A 19,438-nucleotide genomic window follows, 5' to 3' on the forward strand; every position below is an offset into this window, starting at 1 on the left:
TCATGATTTATATTTGTTTGACCCAAATGTTATCCAGAACAACTTTTTTTTAAATATGGAGGGAGTATATTGTAATTTCTGAATCTTCTTCCTGCACTCTTAGTACCTCTGAAAAAATTTGAAAATTCAGAAATTGTCAGTTCCTGATGGAAATATCGGATGCATTAATTTCATTAGAATTTTACAGATAAAAAACTGATGCGGACAGGAATTTAAAAACCATTCAATTCATTTCAACCGTTGCGTTGAAATCTCGGGCAGACAATTTTATCCCTCTTTTTGCAGGTAAAATAAATGCATCCTTTTTCCTTGTTCATTCATGATTCCTATATCATTCCGATACATGTAGTATCTGCACACTGACCTGTGCTGTGACGTGAAAGTTGGAACACAAGCAATCATCAACCGGTAGGCTTTCTATTTCTGAAGAAAGCTGAACTTTCCAAATCGTGGCAATGATGCAGCAACCTACAAAAATTGACGAGCACAAAGTGATGGGCTACTACGTGACAACGTCAGGTGCGCATGCGTGCAGGTGCAGGCATCCGACACAGCCAGTGTGCCGCTTGATTTGTTTCTCACTCGAGCGGAAGTCTTCTTATAGAATACCCGCAAAAAATGCCCTCAAGAAAAAAAATACCCGCAAAAAAATGCCTTCTTATACAAAATCCAGCAGTTTTGAGCTCCCTTTGCTTGTCCCTCTGGGCTCTGGCTCATTTTCGGAGACAACTTGTCAAAACTTTTAGGCAGGCGTCCCCCCAGTTCGGTAACAAAGCAAATGTTGCCTGGTTTGTATATGCTCTAGCAGGGAAGAGTGTGCTGCACCTTTGTAGGATTCAAATGTCATGGAGACAGATTTGCTGCCGCGGTTGCGTGGGCTGCGTGACACCGGGGTGTTCTTGGTTGCGATGTCAGCCCATGCCAGGATGACAGCCCATTCTCCGGCCACCACGGTGGGCTCAGACTGTGTCGTTTCACGGCCCGCCACGCATCCTTCGCTTCGTACAGAAAGGTGCCAGGATGTGTCATAAAAAAGTAAAGAAATAAATAAAGAAACAATGAAGGATTGAAGGACGGCACTTCAGAACAGTCGTCCCACGCTAGCTTTCCCGACTAGCGTGGGTTGGAGACAACGCGTACGAATCGAACAGTATCCACGAGCCAGCCAATAGAACAAATCAGCAATCCGGATCTCAGTTCCATGCGTCCATACGCGACCAACCCGTGCAAGTCCGTGCCACCCGCGAAAGCAAAGCACCACCGGACTCCTACGTGAGAAACGTGCAAGAGGAAACGGAGATGGATCCGGCCCCCGTGGTTTTGGAAGTAGAAACGGGGGAAAAATCTCATTTCTACTTCCGTTTCTATATTTTTTGGCGGAAACGGGATCAGGTTTGAAAAATACAGGTACGGAAACTGGATCGGGTTACGCGGAAGTACGGAAACGAACCAATACGGACGTTGAGTCGGAAAGAATAACGCGATCAAATATTCTCGAGTATACATTAACAAAGTCACAAAATAATATACACGTACGAAGTTATTGGTCTAATATTCACTAGTATGCCATATGTTAACATGTTAACATGCATACTTAGTGATTGGTATGTTTTTGAACATATCAATTTTTAGACATATCTTATGTAGATTAAAAACGGGATGAAAAACAGAATAAATACGGGTCAATTCCATGTAAAAACGGGATTCCTCGGAAACGGACGGAGAAACCTCATTTCTACTTCTGTAAATACGAAAACGGAATCTCACAAATACAGAAACAGACGGACAAAAATAGAAAACGAAACAAGTCGAAATGAGAATATTTTCGTCCGTTTTCAACCCTACCGGGAGCCAGCCACCAGAGCTGAGCTACAGGCAAAGCCAGCCAGGCATGTGCCGTCTCGGCGATGAGTCACTCGATCCGTTTTTCGGTGGCCGCGTATCCCGTTGGAGGGTACGGTGTAGTGGTGTACGTGTCTGCCGGCCGGCTGCTGCTGCGTGCGCCCACCCGGGACTGTAGCCGCGCGCGTGATGTCTCCCGCAAGCAACGGCGCCGGCCCGACACCCCGGAGACGCCGAGCCCGTCTTCCTTCTTTGGCCGCGCCGCACGGCACAATAGGGCCCGACGACCGGTGCGCGGGGGTAGAGGGAACGCCGTGGAAGCGTCCGGACTCGTCCGCTCTCCGCTCTGCCGTGGCGCCGCGGCGGCGTGCCCGGCGTCGCGTCTTCTGGAGCGCTCGGCCGCAGCGTCGCGTGGCCGGGTCGGGCAGGTCGGCCGGCTAGCACGGACAGCGTGCGCGCGGGGCCCGCCGCCGGCGAGATGATTGAGGCCGGCCGTGGGACGCGGGGGGTGGACGTGGGCGACGGATCCGGGGGGATTCTGTCGCACGTGCTGCGGTGGTTGCGGGGGCTAGCTGGTCATCCAAAGACGACGAGTTGCCATCGCCATAGTGTAGTACTAGTACGTTGGCAGCGGTTCACAAGTTCAAATATTCCAGTGAACTCCAGTAGCACCGACAGCGGTGACAATCCGTCACGAATAGGCACGTTAATTCTTCAGTATTTTCTCTTCTGAAAGGAAAACGATAACCCATTTTTTTTCTCATTTTTGTTCTAGGGGATGGCCCGCTAAGTTTTTTTTTTTTTTGCTGATGATGCAGCTAACGCACAAAGCTCTTGGCATGTTTTCCGAGTAAATAACATCGCTACAAGCCTAGTACAACCTGTGGACTCCATGAGTCCCTGTGCTGGTCATAGACACGCCCACCCCCATCGCGTCCACCAAACCAGCAGTCCGCAGGCGATCAGGGCGATCACCCGACGTGGATCCGTGCTGTCCGACCCATTCCAACCAACCTGGGCTGTCCCCGTCTCTGCCCGAAATCGCCCCTATCCGTTCCACGCGGAACCCACAATTACCGCGCCAGCCATTGCCGGCTCGCCACGTCCCCCACATCCGCGGATATAAAAACCGGCGGGAAGCAACCGGCTGCGGCCACAGAGGAAGCGGCGAGGCTAACTTTGTGGCGATCAAGGACCCAACGGAGCCTGATCTCGCGGAAATTGAAGCTTCGGCGGCAATGGTTGTCGCGGAGGCCGCCGCCGCCGCAGGCAACGAGATGAGCCTGTCCAACATGGTGCTGGGGTTCTACGAGGAGGCCGAGAGGGAGAGGTGGGCGGCGGAGGAGGAGGCCGCCGGCGGCGGCGATGGCAGCGACGATGAGGAGTCCGGCGGCGGCAGCGGAGGCGCCGAGAGCAGCGCGTTCTGCCAAGAGCAGCGCTCGCGTTTGCATGTAAGTCACTTCCCTTTCTCGGCGACCCGGAAACAAATTAGTGTCTGTCTTTTTCGTGTTTGGCTGCTGCTGCTGCCGAATGAACCTGACAGTTTGAGGTACACCTGCTTTGCCTATCTGACAAGCTGTAGCTGTTAGCAGAATCACAATCATCTACGATCTAACTAATGAAGAACAAGATCATGTCTTTTTTGTTCCTCCCCCCCAAAAAAAAAGATCATGTCTTCTTGTTCAAGCCAATTGATGTGTGCGTTCTTGCTGCATCTGGACTCGTGCGCGCCGTAGTGTCTAGTGGTGACAAACGCGTGCGTTGATTGATGCGGACGTGTAGGAAGCGCTTGCCAAGAGGAGCTCCGCGGAGAGGCGGGTCCAGGCGGACGCGGAGGAGGCCGTCAGGCAGATGCGCGCCACGCCCGGCGGCGTCTGCTCCTGCGCGAGCCGAGCGGCCGCGGGAGCAGGAGGAGCCTGCCGGGGCTGCGCGCTACGGTTCGTGGCCGAGCGCCTGCGCGACGCCGGGTACAACAGCGCCATCTGCAGGACCCGGTGGTGTCGCACCCCGGAAATCCCATCAGGTAACGATCACTCTGCAATCTGCATCTTTTTTCCTTTCTTGTCTGGTCACTAGAAGAAATCGTTGTCTGAAATGTGTAAGATCAAGACCGTGCAAACCTCACATCACATGATGATGCACATGGTCACATGAGTCATCACCAACCATGATTGATTCACCTATACGTGCTTGTTTTTTTTTTCTGAGCCTGAGCCGATCTGTCTGTGACTGAGCAGGGGAGCACAGCTACGTGGACGTGGTGGTGCCGACGAGGAGCGGCAAGGCGGTGCGGGTGGTGATCGAGCCCGGTTTCCGCGCCGAGTTCGAGATGGCGCGGGGCGGCGCCGAGTACAGGGCGCTGGTGGCCGCGCTGCCGGAGGTGTTCGTGGGCCGGCCGGAGAGGCTGCGGGCCGTGGTCCGGGTCATGTGCGACGCGGCCAGGCAGTGCGCGCGCGAGAGCGGCATGCACATGGCACCCTGGAGGAAGCAACGGTACATGGAGGCCAAGTGGCTGGGCACGCCGGAGCGGGCCGCGCCGGGGCCCGGGGGAGCGGCGGCGACGGCGGTGCCCGTTGGCTCGCCCGAGAAGCCGCCCAGGTTCAGGGCGTCCATGCTCACGCTCGACTTCGGCGGCCGCACCGCGTTGGAGGTCGTGTGATGATCGCTGCCGATCCCACCCTGACGACGACGATGGATGATCACGTGATGCGGAAACGAGTACTATATCTTACTGTGTGCTGTGTCAGCTTGCCCCGTCATCGGAGACGGTGATGTAGATGTAGATAGGAGTGGTAGCGCGGTCATGAGACAAGCAACGACTGAAAAGTGAAAACTCTATTCTCATTCCGGGGCACATTACCTGTGAGTTTTCAGTGTACATCCACTATATCAGACTGCTTGACCCTGAATGCCAATGTGTATACCACTACTAGTCCTGAAGAAGCTGAAGATAAGTCGTAATTGAGAGGTTTTTGCAATCTAACCATATTTCTACATTTTTTTGGCTCAAGGTCCGAATCAAACGCGTTCTTACATACATCAACAATGCAGCGGACTGGGGGCTTAAGGCAGTCCTTGTTGCCAGTTCTCAGCCTGAAAAGAGGCAGGATTTTTCCCCGGTCCAGGCGTCCAGCCCAAAGGATGTTAACGTCTTCTCACGCTATTCATTCCATCTCCGGCCTTAGCATGACCCAATTGTGAACCAAACAAAACAAAATTGCTATCATAATAGTCCGCACTCTAGTAGAATTTTGCTGTGTCATACATGCATCATTGGTATTTGGTCATGGGCATCCAAGTATCATGGGCTGGTTTCTTGCTAGGCAGGGTGTTTGTTCAGTTGAGTCAGTTTCACTCTGTCTCCTTTTAGGACTTCCCTTTTAACCATATGAACGCAAGAGAGTGTGGATGTCTGTTTAGATGTGACATGTCTTTCTTGGAGCGGCTAAAGAGACTTGTTTTCAGCTATTTATAACCAATCACTCATACTCCGATTGAAAAACTTTTTTTAAAAAAAAATCAAGCATTTTTTCTGGTGACGTAAAGCGACGTGGATTACACATCCGGTGGATGAAAAAACTGACTGATAACTAAAACAAAAGTAGCCGATATTTAATTAAAGACACGCCCGGCTTTTCACAAGGCTTCAGTGTTGGTTTAGTATCGCTTATCTTCTCCCACGAACATGCTAAGTTTTCTACAATATGCTCTCAAGTATCCCATTAAAAAATTGCTCTCAAATATCATCAGGACAACACCTATTGAGGTAGCCAAAAAAAGTGTTTACTATGATCCTCAAAAATGTGTATGCACTGTGTCCGAGTATATACCATTGAAAAACTTCTGATCTCTCAACAGAAAAGGAGAAAAATTAAATTTACAGAGTTGCTATCTACCAGATAACACGCTACTAAAAATTGACAAGAAGACGCATAATTACAGTAACTTCGGGGGTGGAGGTCCGGAAAAATCAGGTTGAGTGTATGAGAGCCTCTGGATCCAGCTGGAAACCTTCTTCTTGTTCTGATCGTTCCATTCCTGGGGCTGGCAGATGAAGCTTGGGATTTTGTCGAGCGTTCCATTTCTTTCAAGAACTGTCTTGAGGTTTTCAAGGATTGAAACAATCTGTCGAAACTCAGGCCTCCTCTCTGGTTGCCAGGACCAACACTGCTCAATAAGGAATTTTACTGCTGGCGGGCAGCTAGAAGGAATAGCCGGTCTCAAGTTCTGAAATGAGAACTCATGCTTGTCATTTTCATTTTCAAACAGTTCATCAGAACAAGTGCACTAGACATATCGGGTATGAAAGCCAGCCAAAGTAGCCCCAAAAAAAAACTGGTCATTTCTAAGCACTTTTCCCCCGAACAAAGAAGAAATGCATTTCATTGTATTAAATAAGAGACTATTTTTGTTCTTACTATTTATAGCAGAACTCCTGACTTATGGAAAAAAATTGATGAAACCTGTATAGGGAATTTGAGTTAGAAGAGCACACACCTTACTGACAACTGCGAAAGCTGCTTGGAGTGGTGTCATATCTTCATAAGGGAGTGAGCCACTGACCAATTCCCACAAGACAAGTCCAAAGCTATAAACATCAACCTTCCGGCCATATGGCTTGTGCTTGTACATCTCTGGTGCCATCCATCTATAAGTACCCGGATCATCCCCTAACAAATTGCAGTGTGCTTCTTCACAGGCCACTCCAAAATCGACGACCTTAGCGCAGAATTCTCCATCAAATAGAATGTTCTCGGGTTTCACATCACGGTGAACAATTCCTTGCAGGTGAATGTATTCCAGGCCACGAGCAATATCCAAGGCAATAGAAATGACCTTCTCCATGGGAAGAGTCTTACGCTCCAACTTGCGTAAGAAAGCCCTCAAAGAACCCCCAGACAGGAACTCGGTGATGACACAGAAGACCGGTGGACAATTGCATGCTCCTACAAGCTATTCAAAACAATGGGAATGAATCAGAAAATAGCTTTTGCTGTAAAATACTAGTATGTTCAAAGACATCTGAAGAAGTAATGTGCTGAAATGTTGCTTCTTCCGATGGCCTAGCCTTTGTAAGATAATTCTGATATGTACCAATTAAAATGTTTTGGGTTCCTTTTTCTGAAATTATTTTTGATGATGCATGCAAACCAAAACATTTGTAACTCTGTATGCCATATTGTTGGTGTATATGTTAGCCCATGTATAGAGGCCCATCTAGAGGCCCATGTATAGAATCTATATATCCCATCCTTCTAGGGTTTGGAGGAATATAAGGCAATTATTCTCTCCAATATGGTATCAATAGCCTAGGTTTCCCTCTCCCTCTCCACCCTTTGCTGCCGCCGCCGCTGCCGGCGAGATGGCCCCTCTCCTCCTTCCCTCCCCTTCCCTCCTCTTCCTCTGCTTCAGCCATGGCCGGCGCCCCCTCCTCTGCACTGGGCGCGCCCAGATCTGGGCCGCCGCCGCTTGCTCTGCTTCAGGCCGCCGCCGCCGGTCCTTGGCGCGGCGCGGGGCCGCCGCCGCCTGCTCTGCTTCACGCAGCCGCCGCCGGTCCTTGGCGCGGCGCGAGTCCCTCTGCTGCCGGTGCTGCTCCTGCGCCGCGCGCCTCCTCTACCTGGGCTGCCGTCGCCGCCGCTACAGCAGCTGGCGCGGGGCCCTCTTCTTCCTCTGCTTCGGGTCCGCGCTCTGCTCTGCCCGTAGTCCCTGCTGGCGCCGCCGCCTGGCCTCCTCTGGCCCGCCGCGCCCCGGCCATCGCGCTGGCTGCCACCGCGCCTGCGCCGGACGCCGGGGCGGGTGCTGCCGCTGCGGAGACGCCCGTCCTGGAGCCGCCTGTGCCGCTGCCCGTCGTGGAGCCGCCCGTGCAGGGCCCCTTGGCCGCCGCCGCCGCCGCGGGCGCCGATCCGGCCGCCCTGCGGGCCGCAGCGTAGCTGCTGCAGGCCGTGGGCGCCGATCCGGCGGTCCTGCAGGCCACAGCGCAGCTGCTGCAGGCCGCGGGTGCTACTCCAGGGGGTGCGGCCGCTGATCTCAGCGCCCTGCGGCTCCCACGGATGCCGCCGGCCGCAGATCCCGCCGCAGCTACTGCCCACTGCGCCGCCGTCGCCGCGGGCAAGCAGCCCGCCGCCGACGCCGCGCCCGATCCAGCGTGGACCGGGCTCGGGATGTCGCCCGCGGATGCGCCGCTCTCCGCCGCCGCCCTCCGCGGGCAGCAGGTCAACTCCACCCTCGCCGCGGCCCTCCTCACCGCCAAGTCGGAGGCTTCGGCGGCCTAGGAGCGGCTCCGCGTGGCTGCTCTCGCCTGGGAGCGCGAGCGCGCTGCGGCCGACGCCTCCGCTCTCCGGGTCGCCGAGGCGGAACGCTTCCTCCGCGTCTCCTCCGGCCAGCCCGACGTCCCCGAGCCCGGCGCCTCCTCCTCCCGCCAGGCCCCGCTCGCTGGATCTGGAGTCCGGTACGACCCAACCGATCTCATGGTCGCCCGGCTCTACCTCCAGGCCGCCGGCGTCCAGAACATCAGGGCCCTGGTCACCGTCCTCCTCGACCTGACGTCCTCCTCCTACGGACGCTGGCGGGACCAGGTCATGCTCGCCCTCCGCCGCTACGCCCTCGACGACCATGTCCTCCTCGACACGCCGATCGAGGCGCAGGACGTGGCGTGGCTGCGCCTCGACAGCGTCGCATGTCCTGGATCTTCGGGACCATCTCCCTAGATCTTCAGGACCTCGTCAGGACCCACAGAGGCACCGCGTGACAGGCCTGGGTGGCGCTCGAGGGGCAGTTCCTCGGCCACGCCGAGTACCGCGCCCTCCAGCTCGACGCCACCTTCCGCACCTTCGTGTGCATGGGGATCTCTCCGTTGGTGAGTACTGCCGGCGGATGAAGGGTATGGTCGATGCTCTTCACGACCTCGGGGATCCGGTGTCCGATCGAGTCTTGGTGCTCAATGTCCTGCGAGGCCTGAGTAGCACCTACGACCATCTGAAGAGCTGGATCGCCCGCCAGATGCCCTTTCCCTCCTTCCTGCAGGTCCGGGACGACCTCGCCCTCGAGGAGATCACTAGGGGTCTCGCGCTCGGATCGCCCTCGTCCACCTCCACCGCGCTCGTCGCTGCTCCACCGGCTTCCTCCGCCACCCCTGCCACCTCTCTCCGTGGTGCTGCTCCCGCCGGGCAGACCGGATGTGGGGGGGGGGGCGTGGACGTCGTCGGCGGGGGGGCCGTGGTGGTGGTGGTGGCACTGGTGGCCCTGCTTCTGGGGGTACCGGTACCGGTGGGGGCCGTCGGGGCGAGCCGACTCCTCCGGCTCAGGCTCCGACTCCCGCTCCTGCCCCTGGAGGTACGCCCTGGCCATCCTTCAGCAACCCATGGTCAAGGCGCATCTCGATGTGGCCGTTCCCGGGTCCGGGAGGGGGGCCTCGTCCTCAGCTCCAGCCGGCGGCCATGTTCACCGGTGCTGGTCCCCTCTCCGCGCCGTACTGGACCCCGCCCGCTCAGCCCAGCCAGCAGCCAACCTGGCCTGGGGGGTGGGACCAGGCCGCTCTGGCGCAGTCCTTCAGCACCATGGGACTGACGCCGCCGGTCAGCACCGAGTGGATCGCCGACTCGGGTGCCTCGTTCCACACCACTCCTGATGCCGGTATCTTCTCTTCCGTCCGACCCCCACACCCCACTTGTCCTTCTTCTATCATGGCTGGTGATGGGTCTTGACTTCCTGTCACCGCCGTGGGTTCTGCTCCTCGTCTTCCTAATGTTCTTGTTACTCCTCAAATGGTTCACAACATTCTTTCCATTCGCCAGTTTACTGCTGACAACTCTTATTCTATCGAATTTGACTCTTCTGGTCTTACTGTGAAGGATTCGGTTTCCCGGCATCCGCTCCTCAGATGTGATAGCCCGGGGCCCCTTTACACTCTTCGGCTCCCTGCTTCTGCTGCTCCATCTTCGACTTCTTCGTCTACTGCTTTTGCCGTGACGCCTTCTTCCACCACCTGGCACCGCCGGCTTGTACACCCCGGCCGCGATATTTTGGCTCAGCTCAGGCGTAGTACCGATGTTCCATATACTATGGCTCCTGTTGAGCACCTCTGTCATGCGTGCCAGTTAGGTCGTCATGTTAGACTTCGTTTTCTTCTTCTTCTTCGCATGCTGCGCATGCTTTTGATCTTATTCACTGTGACCTGTGGACATCTCCTGTACTCAGCATGTCTGGCTACAAATATTATCTGGTCATTGTTGATGATTTTTCTCATTATTCTTGGACTTTCCCTTTGTGCGCCAAGACTGAGACCTTCCCCACCCTCCTCCACTTCTTTGCCTGGGTGTCCACTCAGTTCGGCCTCACTGTTAAGGCCGTCCAGTGTGACAACGGGCGGGAGTTCGATAACTCCACCTCCCGTTTCTTCTTCCTCTCTCGGAGTGTTCCGCTGCGTATGTCTTGTCCGTATACCTCTCCTCAGAACGGCAAGGCTGAGCGGATGATTCGCACGACGAATGACGTCGTGCGCACCCTTCTGATCCAGGCCTCTCTGCCCCCGTGCTTCTGGGCTGAGAGCCTCCACATCGCCACCTACCTGCTCAACCGCTTTCCGTCCACTGCTTCTCCAGCTCCCACTCCACACCACGCTCTCTTCGGTACCCATCCTCGCTATGACCACCTTCGGGTCTTCGGGTGTGCGTGTTACCCTAACACCTCCGCCACCGCTTCTCACAAGCTGGCCCCGCTCGACTCGTGTGTTCCTCGGGTACTCCCCTGACCATAAGGGGTACCAATGTTTTGACCTCACCTCTCGCCGCATTCTGATTTCCCGACACGTCGTCTTTGACGAGTCGGATTTCCCCTACTCCACCTCCTCCACACCTTCTCCTGACCCCAAGAGGGAGTCTTTGTTTCCGACTGACCCGGTGGTTCAGCCACCGTTACCTGTCTGTTCTTTTCCTGCAGGTTTTCTCGGCGCACAGGCACTGCTTCCGGTGATCCCACGCGCGGCCCCCGGACCTCCGGTCGTGCCGCGCGCCGACTCGGTGTCTCCCGCTGCCCCACGCGCGGCCCCGGCGCCTTCCCCTGCCCCTGCGCGGTCCGCTCAGCCGGTGCAGGTGTACCAGCCCCGCTCGGCGCCGACACCGGCGCCGCAGCGGCACGCTCAGCCGGTGCAGGTGTACCGGCATCGTTCGGCGTCGACACCGGCGCCGCCTCCTGCTCTGGAGGCTCCTGCGATGCCTACATTGGAGCCGTCGCTGCCGCCGCCTCCTCCGGCTCCCTCTCGAGCCGAGCCGGAGGTGTACCACCCGCCAGTCATCCATCGGGATCCTCGGCATATTCATCCCATGGTGACTCGGCGGATGGCGTCTCAGGCCGCGACTCTCTCCGCCACCTAGGGAGAGCCGCGGGTCTCTCTGGTACCCTTCTCTGTCCGCGACGCCTTGGCAGATCCTCACTGGCATCGCGCAATGGAAGAGGAGAAAGCGGCTCTTCTTGCCAACCAGACGTGGGACCTCGTGCCGCGTCCGTCTGATTGCAATGTGGTGACCGGCAAGTGGATCTGGACGCATAAGCGTCGGGATGAAGACACACTGGAGCGGTACAAGGCTCGCTGGGTTCTCCGGAGATTCACTCAGCGACCTGGTGTGAACTATGATGAGACCTTCAGCCCAGTGGTGAAGCCCGCTACGGTGCGCACGGTCCTCTCGCTTTCGCTCTCGCGCTCCTGGCCTGTGCACCAGCTGGACGTGAAGAATGCGTTTCTTCACGGCACTCTCTCAGAGATTGTCTACCGCTCTCAGCCAGCGGGATTTGTGGACTCGAGTCGTCCGGATATGGTCTGCCGGCTCAACAAGTCTCTCTATGGTCTGAAGCAGACTCCTCGGGCTTGGTACTCTCGGTTCGCTACGTTCTTGCTGACATTGTGGTTCACCGAGGCCAAGTCCGACACGTCTCTCTTCATCTACCGCCGTGGGGGTGAGACTGCATATCTGCTGCTCTATGTCGATGACATTGTGCTCACAGCCTCCAGTCAGCAGCTACTTCAGAGTGTCATCTCCTCTCTGCAGCAGGAGTTTGCTATGAAGGATCTGGGTCAGCTCCACCACTTCTTGGGCGTCACTGTTGAGCCTCGCCCGTCTGGTCTTCTCCTTCACCAGTGGCAGTATGCACACGATATTCTGGAGCGGGCTGGGATAACTGATTGCAAGCCCTCCTCCACTCCTGTCGACACTAAGGCGAAGCTGTCTACTGATATGGGTGATCCGGTGGCTGATCCTACTGCCTACCGGAGTCTGGCTGGCGCTTTGCAGTACCTCACCTTCACCAGACCGGACCTCACCTACGCTGTTCAGCAGGTCTGTCTCCATATGCATGATTCCCGGGAGTCACACCTTACTGCACTGAAGCGTCTCCTCCGTTACATTCGTGGCACTATGGACCTCGGCCTGGTGCTTCACCGCTCGTCATCTGCTGAGCTGGTGGTTTACACCGACGCTGACTGGGCTGGCTGCCCGGACACTCGTCGCTCTAGTTCCAGCTACGCCGTCTTCCTAAGCGGCAACCTGGTCTCCTGGTCGTCCAAGCGGCAGCCGGTTGTCTCCCGCTCCAGTGCTGAGGCGGAGTACCGGGCTGTCGCTAACGGGGTGGCGGAGGCGTCCTGGCTACGACAGCTCTTGGCGGAGCTCCACATCCCGCTCGCCAAGAGCACGCTCGTCTACTGCGACAACGTCAGCGCCGTGTATCTCTCCACCAACCCCATCCAACATCAGCAGACGAAGCATGTGGAGATCGACCTACACTTCGTGCGCGTCAGAGTCGCCATCGGCGATGTTCGGGTACTCCATGTCCCGACAACCTCCCAGTTTGCTGACATCTTCACCAAGGGATTGCCCTCCTCGACCTTCTCAGAGTTTCGCTCCAGCCTCAACGTAGCCGGTGGCTAGTTGTGGCTGCGGGGGGTATTTGCCCTTTGTACTCTATTTGTACTCTCTTTTTGTCCAGTCTTGAACACCGCTGCGCCGGTAGTTCAGACTGCGGAGGGTGTTAGCTTTCTCGTTGTCCAGTCTTGAACACCACGGCGCCGGTAGTTTAGACTGCGGCGAGGGGGGGTGTGTTGATGTATATGTTAGCCCATGTATAGAAGGCTCATGTATAGGATCTATATATCCCACCCTTCTATTGTTTGGAGGAATACAAGGCAATTATTCTCTCCAATACATATGATTGACAAATATGATAAGCTAACCTTGATTATAGGAGTAGTTGGCCAAACAAGTTGAAATCAATGCATTGACCAGAATATTCCTCTATATGCTTTTATGGCTAGGGGAAGATGCTTGCATTGTGCTAAGCGTGCTCCTTATTCTTGAGCAGAACGTCAGATATTTTGGTAGAAAAATTCATGTGTGTAGAAAAAAGAAAGAAGCAGCAGAAAATAGTTGTGGCTGATCGTGATGCATGTTGTGCCTGTTAAATATTTCAGACTTGCTTCATACTGACTCAATAGCCATAAAATAGGCAAGTACTATGGTTTAACCAAATAGGCAGCAAGTCCTATCTATTTATATATTTATATTGGATTGTTCCATGAATAGGTAGAAAAGCGTAAGTACACAACAAATTTTAGCAATTATTGTGATTACATTTACGACAGAAGCAAGCATTAATTCATTAAGAAGCTAATTCAGGGGTCAACACAACAGGGGAAAAAACCATGCTTGTATAGAACAAAAATTAGTTATGGCTCGCACGATTGCGGTCCTAAAAATGTGCGAAAACTCTGCAATGAATGCTGATGCTTGTTAATGATTTCAGGCGCAACACATACTACTCAACAACCCTAAAATTGGGGCAAGTCATATGTTTCTGCAAAAAAGGGCAAGTCCTAGTATATATGTGCATATTCTACTAAAAAAAGTATATATGTGCATATTGGATTGTCGATCCATGAATAGGCAGAAAAGAATATCTACACAAAATAATGTAGCAATTGTCACGGCCGCATGTGCAAAAGAAACATGCACTAATTCACTGCCAAGGCGATGCAAGGGTAAGCAGTAAGCACCAGAACAAAATGTTACAAGAAAGTTCATGTAGTTACCTTGATGACATTTCGATGTTGGAGCCTTGCCAGAATGGTAACCTCTGCAGTGAACTGCTTCTCAAGCCGAGCAGACAACTCGTCATCCTCACCATCATCAGGCTGCCTGATAAACTTCACAGCAACAGGTTGCTCCTTGTAGATCCCATGGAACAATCGGCTATACGCCCCGGATGCAAATCTGTGGCCGATGAGTAACTGCGAGCGGTCAACTGTCCATCTCTCAAGGATATCCGATGCAGCAACCTTTGCCGGTCCATCATCAGAGTTCCTCCTCGGCCATGAGGAGGTCCTCCTATTAATCTTCAGCTTGCTCGGTGTTCTCAGCGAAGCGAAGCCGAACGGAGGGCTGTCTTCAGGTGACCTTGGAGACGTGGGCTTCCTCTGCCGTTGCGGGCTGGAGAATCGCTTGGTGGCAGCCTTGGCCTCCTTGAACACTTCAGAGATGGCGCGCTTGGGGATGGGGGATTTTGCCCTGCGCTTCGGCTTTGGCGTCGGCTTCGACACCTCTCCGGCGCCCTTCATAGATGCACTTCGCGCTCTGAAATCATCAGCTGGCGGTGCTGCATCCCGCGAGTAGAAAGGAGCAGGGCTGGAGCACACTCTCTGAAGCGTCTGGCTCTGCTCATCCGAGTGGAAGGAGAAATCCAGCGCGTTTGGGCTCTCATCGTCGGATGGCCGAACCGCATGCCGCTGTGGAATGTCCAAGCTCAGGTCGACCCCCTTGATCCGATCCTGCTTCGGCGATGCTTGCCGCGACGAACGATCACTGCTCCTGTCTCGGTTCAATTGGCCTTCTGAAGACGCATGCTTCAGCTTCCGTTCCGACTGAGCACCTGCCGATTTGGCTTTGGGAATCGGCAGCCTTGCCGAGCTCGAGAGCACGGATCCCTTCGCCAGGTGCTGCAGATCCTGGCGATGAAGCCTGCGCCCCGTGCCCAATCCGTTGAGCTTCAGTTCGGCGTCGCGACTGAACTGCTCCCTGCCGGAGCTGGACCTGACGATGGACTGCGAGAATCTTGTGCGCCGCACCCACGAGTAGTCCTCGTCGTCCATCTCCTCGCAGTCTCAAGTCAGACGGACGCCCGGAACAGGCAGGATACGGGAGAGCAAACAGCAACTTGCAACAAGGACTGAGCAAAGTCAGAGCTTAGCTGAGGCAGGCGAGGCGACAAGAACACAGTCTGGAGCTGAAACTGGAGCTCCTGGCATTCGATCCCCCTCCCGAGGGGCTCGGAATCCGCCGAGCTCCGCAGCTCCAATCCGACGCCCCATCCGCCGATCAGCGCGCGCCAATCGGCTCCCCCTCCTCCTCCTGAATCACCAGACAAGCAAGAGCAGCACACGTGAATCCATGGAACCAAGCGCGAAAGAACACCTTAGAATTCGCCCGCGGCCGCGAGCTGCCGCTCACCGTCCTCTCCCCCCTCATCCACGAAACAAAAGGAACACGATCCTAATCGCTCGACGCAACCGGCCGGGCTCGGTTCGGCGGCCGGAGAAAAAGTGTGGACCAACCGGAGGGCCGTACGCGTGGCCGCGCGACCGGGGAAGGCGACCGGGGAATGAGTGCGTTCCTACCGCGCACGGGAAAGGGAAAGGCGGGAGACGTCGCCCGCAAGCCCCAACCCCCAAGCAGACGAGACGACGACGCCGACGACGCAGGCACCAAGACCTGCCGCTGGCGGGGCGGCGGCTCCCGTCGAAAGCTCGTTTCCGCGACGCGACAAAGGCACAAAGCCGCCCGCTCGCCCGCTCTGAGTCTGACCTGACGCAGCGGCAACCACGGGGCGCTGTGGCCACGTTAAAATATATCGGAGCAAAGCGAGTCCAAATCAAACAGGGGGAATCGCGGCTCCCAATCAGCGATATTTTGTTATGATCAACGATATTTTCTCCTTTACATCCAATTTCTCCGCACTCGTTCTTACTCTATATATATTTTTTATACTAACTACCAAAATTCAGGCCCCACATGTCAGTCTCTTTTTTATTTTTTACTGCCCCACCCCTCTCTCTCTCATTCAGTCTCTCCCCGCCGCCCCGCCGCCCCATCCATACGCCGGCACGCCCTCCCTCCCACCCTCCATCCCCACTCTCTCTCCCTCCCTCCCTCCCTCCTCCTTTTTCTCAAGCCTCGCCGGCGTCGAGCTCGCCGCCGCCCCCTTCCTTCTCGCCGCGCCCACCCACTCCTCGCGCGCGCGGTCCCTCCCCCTACGCGCGCAGCGGCCGCCCTCCTTCCCCCTCCCCTGCGCCGGCGGGGTCGGCGCGGGTGAGCGGCCGCGCCGCGTGCGGCGCGAGGACGGCCGCGGCCTGGCGCGGTGGAGCCGGCCACGCCCCGGCCCCCGAGCCCTCCTCTGCCCCGGGCCCCGAGGTCGACGGCGGCGCAGCGGCCGGAGCGAGGCGGGGCGGACGCAAGCCGCGGTGGAGGCGCGGCCATGGTCCTCCCCCCTCTCCCTCCCCACCTTTCCCTCCCCCTCTCCGGCGCGCGCGGGCGGCGGAGCGCGTTGCGACCCTCCTCCCTCCACGGCGGCGTGGTGCCGAGCGCGAGCTGTGTGGCCCCGTCCTCCCTTCCCCTCCCTCGCCGGCGTGGCGCGACACTAGGGCGGAGGCATGGCACGGCGAAGGCCGGCCGAGCGGTGGCAGGCAAGCACGCCTCGGGACTGCAGCGGCCGGTGAGCGCACGGCGGCGTGCGCAGCGGTGAGCGCACTGGCGGATCTGGAGCCCCCTCGTCCTCCCCCCTCCTCCCTCCCCTCCCTGGCCAACTGCCATGGCGGTTGTCCTGGCGCCCCCTTGTCCTCACCCGTCCCTGCCTGCCCCGGCGCACGCGCGCGGCGAGGCGGCCGCGGGCGGGGGCGGCGCGCGAGCTGCCACGAGCGGCGAGTGGCCCCGTGCTGTCCGGCGCTGGCGGCCACGCGCAGGCGGAGGAGCGCGACGCGGCCCTCCCCTGCTCCGCCGGCATCGATCGGCGCGAGCTCAAGCTGCGGCAGAGCTGCCTCGGCGGCTTGGCGGGCACGCAGAGCTACCATGGCCATCCTCCCCCTCCCATGGCCCTCCGCCCCTCCTCCCTCCTCCCGCCCCGTCCCTCTGCTTCCCGGCAACGGCAGCGAGCGTGGGGCAGCAACGGCCTAGGTGGGCCCCGCGCCACGTTCGCCATTGCGGACTCCCGCTTCATCCCCTGGGAATTGCGGATGGGCGCAGGTACGCCATGGTAGCGGACGCCTTTGGAGTACCTGTTGCAGAGGTTTTTTCTGTAAAGTGATCCGGCAAGATGGCGTAGCGGATCCTTTGCAAGTGCAGACAGTGTCAGGTCCAAGGTTTACAAAAACGGTGGGAACCGGTCCAGTTTGACCGGTTACCGGTCCGGTCCGGTTCCGGTTTGGGCCGGTACCAAACCGGCCTAAATTCAAAATTCAAATTTGAATTTAAAAAAATGAAAAATTCCCAAAAAATTCCTAAAAATACTTCAAGGTGCGACGAATCTAATGGTGTCAAATTTTCGCAAAAATTCGTTCGTTTAACATACTTTTCGGGTATTTAAATTTAAACCAAAAAAGAAAAGGAAAAAAATGAGATGGCTTATTAAGGCCCACTTGGTAAAACGGCTGGTAAACCGGTCAAACCGGCCATTATACCGTTCCAAATCGGTTACACATACGATTTTAAATTTGGATTTGAATTCAAACCGGTCAAACCGGCCGGTATACCGATACGAACCGGTTAAACTGAATTTTTTTGAATTCAAATTTGAATTCGACCGGTACCGACCGGCTTCCGGCCAAACCGAACCAATATACCTGTACCGGACCCCGGCGGTTTGGCCGGTGCTATCGGTAAATGAAACACTGCTCAGGTCACGGGCGGTCGCCGACGCCGAGCGGGATGACGCACGCGCGGGCGGCTGCGCGGAAACGGGCGCCCCCACCCATTTGGCTGATCCTGATGGGCCCCATCCGTGGACGCAAGACAAGTACGGTCGTATGCAACGCAAGTTGTACGGTGGGGTGGACGAGTGGGGCCCGCCCGCCGCTTTGAATATTCGCGGCGACTTCATCAGGCCAAGCCAGTTGCTCGGTGCCGCCGTGGCGGTCGGTCCCGGATCAGGGTGTGTTTAGTTCTAAAAAAAATATTCTATAGTATTCATCGCATCGAATTTTCGGACACATACATTTATGAGACATTAAATATAGTTAAAAAATAATTAATTACACAGTCTGACTGATTAGCACGAAATGAATCTTTTAAGTCTAATTAGTTCATAATTAAATATTATTTATCAAATAACAATAAAATATGCTACAGTATCAAAACCCAAATTTTTTCGGCAACTAAACACACCCTCGGACGGTCCCGGTGCTCCCATCACGGCCGGTTGGCGTGCCGTGTGCGTGCGAGGTCGACCGAGGACCTGCTGATGCTGATATTTTTTAGGAGCAAGGGGTTGTTTGGTTACAGGGACTTTTTTTTAAGTCCCTGGAACTTTTTAGTATTTAAAAGTATTAAATAAATATTAATTATAAAACTAACTGCAGAACTTTAGGACTAAACTGCGAGACGAATCTAATAAGGTATATTAATTTCTGATTAGCGGATGGTACTGTAGCATCACTGTAGTAAATTATGAATTAATTAGACTCATTAGATTCGTCTCGCGAAAAAACACTCAGCTGTCAAAAAATATTTATAAACAGATTTTATTTAATATTATAAAATAGTAAAAAAAAATTTAATGTGATATGGACTTCTGAAAAAAATTTGGTTGCAAACATGGCCTAAATACTCATTCATAGCGCTGCGTCCCTCCTTCCTCCGGTGGTCTCCTCTCCCCGTTGGTGGTGCGTGGACGTCGCGGGCCCTCCCGGCGGCAAGTGGCAGTGGCGCGTCGCGTTGGCACGGCGGGGGCCAGCGGCCGGCCGGCCGGGGTCAGGTGACCTCACGCTCGGCGTGGCCCCAACAACTACGCGACGTTATAAAAAAAAAATACGCGACGGGACGAGCTGGGCTGGACCTGGGCTCGCCTGCCGCGAGGGGCGGCGCCGCCGCTTCGCACATCGCGCTGGCCTGTGTGGCGGCCCCTCGCGCGAGCGTGTCGACGACTCGGCGATTCCGCGATTGGTGGATCACCGGATCGACGACGAGCTCAGCGACCGCGTTTTGCAGTTTGGCGGCGCTCGCCGCTTGCAGGCGGCGGACGACGAGGAGCATGCGGGGGCGCTGGAATGGTGGGCTGGCCCGTGGGCGGGGCGAGTGCCAGCCCACACCCTTAGCGGTTTTTTCTTTTTTATATTTTAAAAAAAATAAAATTTCAAAAATATATGTCGGTTTTGGAAAATTTCAAAAATATACCCCAGTCGCCCTATGGGGGCGACAGGGCTCAAATGTAATTTTTTTTTCTTCAAATTTGCAACGAAGTCCCTGGAGAAGAAAAAAAGAGGGGGGTCTGTCGCCCGTTGGGGGGCGACAGGCCCCTGTCGCCCGTTGGGGGGCGACAGGCCCCTGTCGCCCGTTGGGGGGGGGCG

At 55.8% G+C, this 19,438-nt stretch overlaps 2 protein-coding genes across 2 annotated transcripts; one reads left to right on the forward strand and one right to left on the reverse strand.

Moving 5' to 3' along the window:
* Positions 1–2,981: 2,981 nt before the first annotated feature.
* On the forward strand, positions 2,982–4,825 carry LOC120664901. Its single transcript, XM_039944286.1, has 3 exons — positions 2,982–3,293; positions 3,625–3,865; positions 4,080–4,825. The coding sequence occupies exons 1-3, from the start codon at positions 3,081–3,083 to the stop codon at positions 4,499–4,501; spliced, it is 876 nt and encodes a 291-aa protein (XP_039800220.1). The 5' UTR covers positions 2,982–3,080; the 3' UTR covers positions 4,502–4,825.
* A 778-nt stretch (positions 4,826–5,603) lies between these two features.
* On the reverse strand, positions 5,604–15,539 carry LOC120664902 (serine/threonine/tyrosine-protein kinase HT1-like). Its single transcript, XM_039944287.1, has 4 exons — positions 15,333–15,539; positions 13,919–15,233; positions 6,340–6,795; positions 5,604–6,069 (listed from the first exon to the last, which is right to left on the reverse strand). Exons 2-4 carry the CDS (start codon positions 14,972–14,974, stop codon positions 5,779–5,781), a joined length of 1,803 nt encoding a protein of 600 aa, XP_039800221.1. The 5' UTR covers positions 14,975–15,233; positions 15,333–15,539; the 3' UTR covers positions 5,604–5,778.
* Between the last annotated feature and the right edge of the window lie 3,899 nt (positions 15,540–19,438).

Source organism: Panicum virgatum, chromosome 3N, assembly GCF_016808335.1.
Source record: "Panicum virgatum strain AP13 chromosome 3N, P.virgatum_v5, whole genome shotgun sequence".
NCBI classification, from domain to species: Eukaryota; Viridiplantae; Streptophyta; class Magnoliopsida; order Poales; family Poaceae; genus Panicum; species Panicum virgatum.

Coding starts and splice junctions, on each gene's coding strand:
- LOC120664902 (XM_039944287.1), bottom strand. CDS start 14,974: ATGGACGACGAGGACTACTCGTGGGTGCGGCGCACAAGATTCTCGCAG. Junction 6,796..13,918: donor AACATCGAAATGTCATCAAG/GTAACTACATGA, acceptor TGTTTTGAATAG/CTTGTAGGAGCATGCAATTG. Junction 6,070..6,339: donor CTTTCGCAGTTGTCAGTAAG/GTGTGTGCTCTT, acceptor TTCTCATTTCAG/AACTTGAGACCGGCTATTCC.
- LOC120664901 (XM_039944286.1), top strand. CDS start 3,081: ATGGTTGTCGCGGAGGCCGCCGCCGCCGCAGGCAACGAGATGAGCCTG. Junction 3,294..3,624: donor AGCAGCGCTCGCGTTTGCAT/GTAAGTCACTTC, acceptor GCGGACGTGTAG/GAAGCGCTTGCCAAGAGGAG. Junction 3,866..4,079: donor CACCCCGGAAATCCCATCAG/GTAACGATCACT, acceptor GTGACTGAGCAG/GGGAGCACAGCTACGTGGAC.